The 11,614-nt window shown below is 42.6% G+C and overlaps 1 protein-coding gene across 1 annotated transcript; it reads left to right on the forward strand.

Annotated features, from left to right (window-relative positions):
* Positions 1–277: 277 nt before the first annotated feature.
* Positions 278–11,379, forward strand: bicc2 (bicaudal C homolog 2). Its single transcript, XM_044363908.1, has 19 exons — positions 278–592; positions 1,779–1,825; positions 2,223–2,292; positions 2,460–2,539; positions 2,798–2,959; positions 3,056–3,109; positions 3,338–3,553; positions 3,708–3,959; positions 4,248–4,379; positions 4,627–4,816; positions 5,287–5,414; positions 5,513–5,733; positions 6,270–6,375; positions 6,966–7,005; positions 8,850–9,013; positions 9,822–10,023; positions 10,126–10,283; positions 10,552–10,651; positions 10,764–11,379. The coding sequence occupies exons 1-19, from the start codon at positions 325–327 to the stop codon at positions 10,892–10,894; spliced, it is 2,721 nt and encodes a 906-aa protein (XP_044219843.1). The 5' UTR covers positions 278–324; the 3' UTR covers positions 10,895–11,379.
* Positions 11,380–11,614: the final 235 nt, after the last annotated feature.

Consider the following 11,614-nt stretch of genomic DNA (forward strand, 5'->3'; position numbering starts at 1 on the left):
GTCTGGAGCCCCTCAGATAGAGAAGACGTGGCCTGTGTTGTTGTAAAGAAATGACTCTCCTAATACATCCTAGTCAATACGGTGTAAGGCCATAGCAGCAAATCCTTCCAGCCTCACACAGCCTGGAGGGAGAGAAAGAGTTAGATTTGTGTACTAAATTAAGTGAAGGGGGCGGGGGATTTAAAGAAACGGCACAGGGGGTGTTTCTAACCCCTCTCTCCCCTTTTTTTTCTCCCTGCTGGTCTCCTTGGTCACACACACGCACATATACTCACACACACACACACGCACACACACAAACACTGACGAAGGCTCAGTCCTGCTATGGCCACCACCACCACCGAGGAGAGCTCTCCGGTCCTGGCCACCACAGCACCCCAGCAGCCTGACTTGGAAACTAGCGTAGAACCCGGCTCAGCGGCAAAGCCTGAGCCCAGTGAGACCCAACAGGAAAAAGAGGATGAGGAAGAGGAGGAAGAACAAGGCAACTCAGCACCGGGGCAGGAGAATGCAGGAGGGCAGAGTTTGGATCCAGAGTGGGTGGAGGAGAGGTTCAGGATCGACAGGAAGAAGCTGGAGAGCATGCTGTATGGTGAGTGAGCTGAGAGGGCTCAACACTGGATGTTCAATATTTCTGTAAATGCATGCACCTTTTTTTCACCGACACTGTTATCAACCCATTCTCACATTCTGCCCTATAAGCTGCTTTTTCTGAAAGTTATTCTGCAGGTGATGCCTATCATGGCCTCTCTGTGTGCGCTTCCTCACAGCCCTTGTTATCTACCTGACCCTGTATGTCTGTCAGGGCTTCCAGCTGGCCTCCAGCTTGTTGTCACCATTAGTATAACTGCCATCCAGTAAACCGTTCCTGTATCACTATGATTTATGACCTGCAGTGGCTTATACATTCAGAAGTCATTGCCATTATCATTCCTGTCTGGAAAGCAGAGGTAACTGCCTCCGTTAGTTATCGCTGCTTGGCAGGTTTATGACAAATGCCTCCCCTGTGTTACTGGGGAAACTCTCTCTGACAGTGTGCTAATGCCACAGATAGAGGCTGATGTTTGTCTATTTGTCCTCACACTGACTCTTGTTGGGAAGGTGCTTGAGTGAATTCAGCTCTGATAACTGTTGGTTGTTTTGTAGCTGGGACTGAGCTTTTGAGGTTGTTTGAGCAGCCTCAGTCAGACAGTAAATATCGCATCTCATCCCTCTAGGTGATAATCTGTCAGACTGTGCTTGAGATTTTATACTGATCGGCTGAGGAGCGCTCGGTTTCCCCCCTTTTTTAAAACGCATTCCTCCTTCATTTTGCTGTTATTTAATTTTTCGGTCAAGTGGGAGGTCTTTGCGTCAGCAAATGCCATTGATGTGATTAGCTGTCTCTAGGCTAATTTGTGGTTGCCCCCCCCCCCCAACCACCACCTTCTCTCTCCACCCCTTACTGTTTTCTTCCCATTCCTCAGCTCTGGCCAGCGTAACCCATAGCAATAAGGGGGAGGAGGGGGGTGAGGGCGTTCCTGGGGCTCCCCCGGTACCCTGTAAATGTCACCGTGGAGCAATGGCCTTTTAAAATTGTTTATGTTCCCAGCAACCTTTTGTTCTAGTCTCTTGGCAAATTTTAGCCCAGTCAACATTTAAATGTTGACATTGCACACATGCTTAAGAGTGAACAGACGAAAAGAAGAATATAGTGCAGCTGACCAATACAACATAACATGTTTATCTATCTGTTCTTTATGTTCACTTGCTGCATAAACTTTCTATGTGTCTTTCAGCTCCAAAGCATGGAGACAGTGTGACAGGCGAGGAGTTTTTCGAGAGAGTGAGTAATAACTCTGCACATGAAACATTTTATTTAGACTCCTGAAAATAAAACAATGAAGCAAATTATCTGTTCAGTAGAAGCCATTTCTAATTATCAGTGCGTAAATTCTCCTGGTTAAATATAGCTTACAGATCAGTGAGAGTATCTCTGCCACCATTTTAACATTTGTTCCATACACTGCATCCAGCGATTACAGGTTTTATGGAGGAGATAATTGCAGTCTTTGAAATGCAAATGAGCCTTTGTATTCTTAGACCAAGAAGATCTGCTGTGTGTCTGGATGTGTTTACGTGTGTTCTGATTTGTGTGAGTGTGTGTATCTTCATTGCATACAATAACAGCTTTGTTTTCTGTCCTGGGTTCTCAATCTCTTCTATTGTTTGTGCTTCCACAGGTGATGAAAGAAACTGACACTAAGGTGAAATGGCCATCCAAACTGAAGATTGGGGCCAAGTCAAAGAAAGGTGACAAACTCTTGATATTTCAGTCACACCATATCTGAGCTTCTTTTTTCTTCCTCCCTCCTGTCTTGTGTTTGTCTCTGTTACTCTTCCCACAAATTGATCTATTTATTGTTACACTCAAGACCTTTAGGACTTCTCTGTAAAACTTAGCTCTTATGTCCATCTAGATCCACATGTGAAGGTGGAAGGGAAGAGAGCCAATGTTTTGGAAGCCAAAAAGAAGATACTAGAAGTCCTGGAAACCAGGGTGAGGCTTCTAATCTTTGATTTTCAGTTTCTTAGCAATGTACAGGTGCAGACATAATTTCACATTTGCTACACTGTTACCTTTTGACCCCAAAAGAAGGATTGTAAAGATAAATTTGTAAGATGGAGGGACTTCTCTTGCAGCCGTTGTATGTGTTAATGGGTTGGGAATAAAACTGCATCTTGCAATAACTTATTCTTGACTTTTTTATGTTGCATCTGCTCCCATGAACAAAGTGTTGAAATGTTTAAAATCCAGGTAAATAAGGTGACTCTAAAGATGGACGTGGCCTATACAGAGCACTCCCATGTGATTGGGAAAGGTGGTGGAAACATCAAAAAGGTGATGGAGGTCACATCCTGTCACATCCATTTCCCAGACTCCAACCGCCACAATGCTACAGGAGAGAAAAGCAACCAGGTAGAATTCTCATATGTTTTTAAAAATAATGGCAGCAGCTTAGTGAGCCAGTAATAATAACTATAATTGAAAAGGTTTTTCTTTTTTTTTTACCAGGTCTCCATTGCTGGACCTATAGAGGGAGTGGAGGAGGCCAGGAGGAGGATAAGAGTGAGTGGTTCAATGTACAATTTGAACAGAGACTACCTGCGGGTAGATTTTTATTTGCCTCAAAACCCAATTTCTTCACTCCTGTCAAAACACAGAGATTATTAGAATGATTAATAGAACGGCTGACACAAAGAAGACAGGTATATTTGTCAAACAGCTGCAGTCTGTTTTTGTCTGTCTGCCATCGCTGTCTCTGTTCCTCTCCATCCCAATCTTTTTTTTTCCTAGGACCTGCAGCCACTGGCCTTGACCTTTGATCTCCCAGTCAGCCTGGTGCCTCAGGCTCTTCCAGATGCAGGCTCTCCGCTCATCCAGCAGGTAGTGCAGACTTTAGGGGTCAGCGTGAGCTTTAGGGCCGTGGCACCCCAGCCTCAGGCGCAACCCTCCTTCTACGGAAGCTGCTGCACCGTCTGGGGCCTGCAAGGCAACGCAACTGCTGTCAAGGTTAGTGTGAAACATCTTGGACAGAAATTTAAGCCATACAATTAATATAGAGTACAATAAAATGAAAAATATCATATTACCAAATTTAAAGCAATTATAGTAACATTGTGGTGTGGAAACTGACATCTATATATCTTGTCACGTCTGTATACAGAAGGCGACCTGCATTTTGATGGACCTGCTTCTGGGGTCAGAGGTCACAGGAGGTGTAGTGAGTAGCCAGCTGGATGTCACCTCCCAGCAGCATCTCTTCCTGTTGGGGCAGAACGGAGCTCACTTCCTGAGCGTCATGCACCAGACCCAGACCCAGATTATTTTACCGGACCTCAGCGCTCCTCAGAGCCCTCCCTCGCTGCTCATCCAGGGCAGCCCTGATGGAGTGTGTCTGGCCCGGCAGCAGCTCATGGTACTGTTGAGTTGAGGGAAGAATCAGGATAAAAAGTTCTGTAATAGTTTAGGAAGAGTTATGTTACAGAGTAACACTGAGAGGTACCAGGTGTAGGTGTTTGTTTTTGTAAACTTGCATATGTCTGGATATATTTTCCACTTTTGTTTCTTTTTTTATGTTTCTCTTCATGATATAATCTATATATCTTCTTTTGCTGCTCTAATAACAAAAGTCTGTACAAGTTTTGTTTGAACTTTTGTTAATTTTATCATTCTGTCTGGTGTATGTGTATGTGTGCAACTCCAGGACTGTCTGCCTGTGTGTTTGATGTTTGACATGCGTGAAGATGGGGAGGCAGATTCTTGTAAGTTGGCTCAGATGATGCAAAACCTGGGAGTCTTCATTAGTGTCAAGCCCAAAGTAAAACAAACCAGCAAGGTACAGTTTGATCCATCTATAGCTTTGCTACTTTCTCTCTGTGGCAGTCACCTTCATCTACAAAGAAATTGTAATTAAGTTGTTCTGTTTGGCCACTATAGTCCCATCTTTTTAAATTCACTTTCAATCTAAAACTACATCATAGAGTTTGTTTGTGATTGCTTATTTCATACCCAATGGGTTTAATAAGAAATTTAATGTGATATTTTTCTTGAGGTTCACTTTTATATTGGTGTATGTTTCTCAGTCTGTGGTGGTGAAAGGTCTGGAAAGGAACATTTCGTGTCTTTATGAGGCCCGCTGTCTGCTATTGGGGTTGGATTCCTCTGAGACTACCAGGGTAACCGAGATGACCCCTGACCCCATGCTAGCTGGCAGCGGGCTGACCACCTATTGGCTCAACATGTTGCTGCAGCAGCTGGGTCTGTCTGAGCAGGGTGAGCATGTGCACGTATGTATCTGTACATATTTGTTTTAAGAAAATTTCCAAAAGGTCTGCAAAGGAAAAAGAAAATTAAACAAAGAGAGCCAGTAAGTAAAGGCACCCAATTCTGCAATTCTGTTTATTTTGTGAATGAATTTGAGTCCTTTGTCCACACATACCACCATCTTTTATTATTGTAGTTATCAAGGGAATGAGGTATTTATTGTTATACTCAGTTTTGTGGACTCTTTCTTTGTTGTTACACCAATTTTTCCGTTTCAGCTAAAAGTTAAATCTTTTTGTAAGTGTTTTTTATTTTACTTCTGGCATTATTTTACTTCTTTTTTTTTTTTAGGACATTCAAACTTTGCAGTAACACAGGTGTATAGAAACTCACCTTGTATCTTTCTCTCTGTGCCTATATTTCAGTAAAAACTTGTGTGATTTTTTTATTTACTGTCATGTATCCTTCTTGTTGATCAGGCCATATTCCCACTCTGGAGGTACTGACTGGTATGAAACCCCGCCCTTTACCTCCACCAGGCCTCATCCCTCCCACTGAGGAAGGCAGGACAGGACTGAAGGGAGCAGACAGCTACCCACTGGAGAAGGTGTTTCACTCAGTTTATAAAACTCCTATCAATACAAAATAAATCCTTCCTGGTACTGTTAACCAACACTAAGCACTGACTTGTCTTCTCCTCTTCAGATCCTAGAAAATGAGGACCAGTCTGGCCAATCAGAGGATGAGAGCTCCAAGGTCAGTGTGAGGACATCATCTGAGGTGTGTGATGCAGTAACCAACAGCAACAGCAGCAGCAGCAGCAGGATGGGGCTGATGGGTCGTAGGGGGAGTCTCCAGGGTCCTGAAATCACCAAGTTTTTCGGCCAGGGCAGACGACATTCAACAGGACAGGCATTAACATACAGGTGAGCATTCACAAACTCAAAAACAAAGTCAATGTGATGGGCTTATTCTAATGTTAACCTAATTCTAACCTTAACCAAACAACAGGTCATAACCTAAAAATAAATGTTTATCCTTGCAGGGATCAAGGTTGTGTCACAACAGGATTAATTCAAACACACAGACACAAACATACCTGCATGTGCCAGATCTGTCACGAATCTACATATCTTTCTAACACAGAAAATAGAGTTAGAGAAAGCAAAGCTTGTTGACCTCCTCTATAACTTGCTTTTCGCTGAGTCTCTTATTCTGTGCTTTTGTGGCTTTTTGTGTGTGTAGATGTAGAAACAATTTGCAGTTTCAATGGAGCAGCAATGCTTTGCTGTAATACAGTCCATAATTATATAGTATCATAACGCTGTCTTTGAAATCCTCTCATTGAACTTCTGCTGTTGCTCTGGGGATAGAGTTGTTAAGGCCTTAAATGTTGCATACAGTCATCATAGTCTTACCTAACATTGTCCTGTGTGTGTGTGTGTGCGTGTGTGTGTGCCAGACTGCTGAATGCAGAAATTGAGGGAGGGAGGAGTGAGCGCCGGAACAGCCTGAGGAGAGACGTGCTGCTGGCCCAGGATGTTTGCACTGACTCATCCAAGGCTGAGGTGAGAAAAAACAGGAATTGCGGGTACCTTTTTTTTTTTTTTTGCCCGTTTCCTCAGTACAATGCAGCCACTGCCAACCTTATTTGGCTTCAACTTATTCTCAGCAGGCAGACAATCAAGTCTCTAAGAACCCCTGAGAGATTTATGACACATTACAGTGTGAGGGCAATAGTGTTTTAGAGATAATTATCAGTAGAGGAGCAAAATGTATGAGAGAGAAAGAGGAGACATGATTAACATTTGTTCATCTTATGCCAACAGTGGATGACAAGATAGATTGAAAACATTTTATTTGTGGTGTTACGTAAGCTATTGATTTGCACATCCCTGACCCTGGTTCGATTTGATTTCGCGAATCGATTTATGTGTTTGTTTGCTTCCCCTCTTATTTGTCATCTCTCACTCTCAAAGGTTACCGCACAGAGGCTTAACAAGTTTACCGCCGCAGAAGCAGGAAGTGTTGTGTGTGTGCGAGTGTTTGTTCCCCTTGTAAATTAGGTTCTCCCTGCCTGTCCTCAGTAACCAGAGAAAAAAAATAACTCAATTTCATGCATTATTTACTTACTCTATTTCCTGTTTGTGCTTTGTAGGATTATGACTATGAGAAGAAGAAACTGCTGGCAACCAGAGGTTAGTGCTCCTAAATGTTTAATATTTCTTCCTCTTCTACTGTGGACTCTGGAGCTCTGCACAGGCTTCTGCTGCAACAATTAGAGCACTGCTAAGCAAAGCTTATTTTAATTGTATTGATCTGTAGTTGCTGTATATTGCAGATATATATATTAAAAAAAACATTTGCAGAGGAATTATGTGCAAAATACTTACTGTACATTGTTTTGATTGTTAAGCAGTCAGCTATACAGATGGGAAAACTATTTACCTCCTCAAGCAACACTGCAAAACAAGTGAACCATTTTTTGCTGTAAGAGTGAACACATTTTGGTCCTATTGTTTTTTTCAAAAAAAAATATTGATGTCATATGATTAGGCAGGGAGAGAAGTGGCATTTTTCTGTTATTCAAGTGCATTATGGAGGCAACACATTAATATCCTCAGCAGAGGCAGGGGTTTGATAGAGGGGGCCCATTTCAGTGCTACCCACTGCCAAGACAACTGATGAAGGGGACCTGTTTATTGGCGGCACTGTGCCAAAGTTATAATAGAGTAGTAGTGGCACTCCCACTTAATCCACACAGGGCAAGAACACAATGCAGACAGCACACACATAGACACGGTTGTGTGTGCGCCCTCACATACACTCACACACACTCACACTACCTCATCCATCATGCAGAATGAGAGATACTGGGAAGATCTGTAGCCAAATGGTGCTAAATTCCCTCAGTGTTGCTTTATGGGATTATGAATTAGCAGTTTGAATGGGCCATCTGCCTCACAGTCATTAAGACACCCATATGCCAGTGTATGAATGGGACATTTATTCACATGAACACACACACACACGTAGGTGCAGAAATGACAACCCACCAGTTATAATCCTGTTGATATCGCACTCTTTGTGGAGTGCTGTTACAGTTTTTATCACACAGTCACACATGGATCCTGTTCTAGTGCCAAAAGAGTCCCAGGGTCAATTGTTTGTCATCTGAGTGTGTGTGTCTGTCTCAGTTTCTCCAATTTGAGCTCTATTAAGTATGTCACATGCTGGCAAGGAGAAGCACTGTTTGTGATTCATTATTTAACACCTGGACCAAGCTTGTCCGTTTCAGAATAGCAAGGGAGACGTGAAAAACCTGCAGTGCATTTTAATGATGGACAGACTGCAGCTACGTGCGTGAAGTTTCAATACTGATGATGTATATATTTCAGTAAAGATGTACACACAGTTGTGTGTGTAAGTGTGTGTTCATTCAAGTCTTTCAGCTTAAAGCTGCAACAATATTTTTATATTAACAGTGGATCATATTACTAGCCTACATGTATGTGAAAGGTGCTGCTCGTAGGGACACAGATAATTATCACTGGACTCTGCAGTTCCTCTCAGCTCTACAGAGCTTTTCAGCATCACTCAGCTCATTGTTTTGGTTTTACAGCCCACAGCTTTACTATTTGGTTCAGTCTTACCGCTCTCATCAGTGTTGTTTTCAGATGCAACAGACAGCATACATTCATCAGTTGTGCTCAAACATGAATCCAAATGAAGGATAGTATTGCTCTTTATCTCCACGATGCGTAAATAAGGATCAGTTTGCTAACAAGTTCATCATGGGATCATAATGGAAATAAGTGTTTAACACTTTAACATGTCATCCCTTGGATTTTTTGTTTTTGTGTCTGTAATCCATAAATAAATCATATAATATCAATTTAAAAGGTGAAATTATGTCACTGTTGACATACACAGTTTGTTTCGACTGGCCCCACATGGCCAAAAAATCAACTATTGCAGGTTTATCCTACATTTCCTGTCTGTGTGTGTGTGTGTGTGTGTGTGTGTGTGTGTGTGATTTCAGCCATGCAGAGGAAGCCAGTTGTCACTGAGGTCCGGACGCCCACAGACACCTGGAGTGGTCTCGGCTTTTCCAAGTCAATGCCAGCTGAGGCTGTCAAAGAATTCCGCAACATCAGCCGACGCAGCTACAAACCCTACCTGAGCACAAATGCTAGCCAGCAACAGGTAGAAATAAGCTTGATGCTAACTTAAGTGTAATGAAATGAAACTCTAATTTAACATGGTTCATATCCCCGTTCATTTTAGCTCAAGCAGGTTTCACTTCCACACTTTTGCTGAACTTGCTGAAGACTTTTTAACTGCCAAAGCTGCAGAAACAAGCACCCCCATCACGGCCAACTAACACAGTCTCATTTATTGGTATTGCCCCCTAACAGTTTGAAGCATTTATCTCACTGTGTGGTAAGCACTGCCAATTTGTACGCTCAATTACCTGGAGCCTGATACCATTGCCTTGGCCTCCTGTTTACCTGAGCTGTTTCAGCTCATCTGCTCAGCTCTTTAAAAGCCTCCTGAACAGCCTCTGTCTGACTGCACAGGAGCCAGTGATGGAGAAGCAGGCTCACTTAGGGTAATAAGTGCAAGAAGCTTTTCTCCACCGAGTTCAATTTTCTTCTGAGAGGCAGGTAACTTAGAGGAAGCATTCGCTATGTGCACTGCATTGATAATTTCCAGTGAGGGACTATCACAGGTCAGCCAACGGGGGGAAATGAGCAAGTTTAGAGACATGATTAATTGCTTTTCTTATTAATTTTTTGGCTCTATGAGTATTATGTCCACTAAAATCTTCAGCACATTAGAGAGTTTATGATCACTGGAAGCCTTTTGCCCCATAAATACACCCATATGACAGACACAAAGAGGAGAGACAAAAAGAAGGGATAGTGACAGATGTACAAGATGCTACTGTTGTGTGAAATGTTTGCAGATTAAGGAAAAACTATTGAAAATGTCTCTCTCCGTCTATTTCTAGTCATGGGCTGTTCAGAATGGAAAGATGTATAATGGGAGCGACTCAGAGAACTGGAGGGACAGACGTGGATCTTCATCCCTGCCTGTCTCCTCCTCCTCCTCCTCTTCCTCCTCCTCCCCCTCCTCCCCTCCGTCCACCTTCTCCTCATCCACTTCTTCCTTTCCCGTATTTGCATCGAATAGGAGCAGAATTGACAAACCATGTAAGTCTTACCAATGTGTTATTTTTTTGGGGACTTGAAAAGGTCACTTTTTCTCTTCAATTTGTAACTTTTCTCCTCTGAACTTTAACCTTTAATGCATAGCGGAGAGCTTCCCAAGCTACTTTGAAGGCGTGTGCTCATCGAGAAGGGCGTCCACTTGCAGTCAGCGAAGCCCCTCTCCCCAAATGATAGATGACTTGCCTGAGCTGCTCAACCAATTGGGCTTGATTAAATACATTGATGTGTTTGAACAACAGGAGGTAAGTGGAGGGTTACAAGGGATCATTTGTCTAAGTGCAGCACTTTTAAAAACTGCTGTCAGTGTGTGAAACAGTGTTTTCATCATTAATTACACATGCACCACAACAATTTTAAGTTTGGTTGGCTGCATGGGAAAACCTGCTGCAGAGCTGGGAACACACACACATACCCACAAACAAACAAGCACACACACTTTTGTCCCTCAGCCAAATGCAGTGTGCATTATGAATGAGCATCATGATGCAACTGCTGTCTATGTTCATCCAGATTGACTACCAGACATTCCTCACCCTGTCTGATGAAGATCTAAAGGAAGTGGGTGTCTCCACCTTTGGAGCCAGACGCAAGATGTTATTGGCAATCTCAGGTGAGAATCTGTCCTGGCTTGGATTCAGATCTGCTTCTCCATCTGTTAGGGTGGTAGGTGACGCTTGCTTCCTCTAATGAAAATGAATAACTTAATTTATCTTCCTATCCAGACCTAAACAAGAGCAAGAGGAGGCTCTCGGATACACCCACTGTGAAACCTGGATATCTGGAAGGGGGTGCTAGTGGTAGACTGCCAAGAATCATGGATCTGGAGGTAGCCGCTCAGAGTAACCGCTGGTGACAAGAGATATCAACTAGCTCGGAGCTCCATCTGACCAAGGTGTTATCATAATACTTATTAAAAGTATAAAGTGACACTGTTGCCAGTGCAGAGCTCTGATCAGCTTATTATCTGCCTTAAATGAATAAGCATGAAACTGCCCTGAAGAGCAACAAACAGTATGTAAACACTGAAATCCAGTGCCTTTCATCTACAGCCATACCCCAAAGCTTTTTATACAAAATCAAGACAAGGAGGCCTTCCCTCCCAAACCTTTGATTTTATGAGAAACAGCCTATATGAAACACAAATGAGCATGTGAAAGTGCTGATTATAGTTCTCCTTTGTGGCATGTTTTTATTGTCAAGATGTGCCTTTCTTATGCAAACTGTCACTACTATGCTTTGACTATGATAACCAATACATTTATGCAACTGTAAATAGATATTTACAAGAGAAAATGACACTGTACTATGATAGAGATGATAATAAAATGTTGCCCTTGAGGTTTATTCATCATGAGTGTATTTTCTGGGAGCATTTTATGCTTTTATTAGATGACAGGAAATGAAGAGAGAGAGAGAAATGGCCAGACTTGTATCAGTGGTCATCACCTTTAACCATTAAGCCAATAGAGAACCCCCTAAAAACCATATTTTACCAACTGTAATGTGAACTAGTCCAGCAACACACCACCAGAGGGCACTGGTGTCACACACTGCGTTTAGAAATTCAAGTCAC

This window comes from Thunnus albacares, chromosome 10 (assembly GCF_914725855.1).
Source record: "Thunnus albacares chromosome 10, fThuAlb1.1, whole genome shotgun sequence".
NCBI lineage: Eukaryota > Metazoa > Chordata > Actinopteri > Scombriformes > Scombridae > Thunnus > Thunnus albacares.

Bases quoted from the DNA above. Each gene is read 5' to 3' on its own strand.
- bicc2 (XM_044363908.1), top strand. From the start codon at position 325: ATGGCCACCACCACCACCGAGGAGAGCTCTCCGGTCCTGGCCACCACA. The intron at 3,554-3,707 runs GTTAGTGTGAAA...GTCTGTATACAG, and splicing joins GCAACGCAACTGCTGTCAAG to AAGGCGACCTGCATTTTGAT. The intron at 10,284-10,551 runs GTAAGTGGAGGG...ATGTTCATCCAG, and splicing joins ATGTGTTTGAACAACAGGAG to ATTGACTACCAGACATTCCT.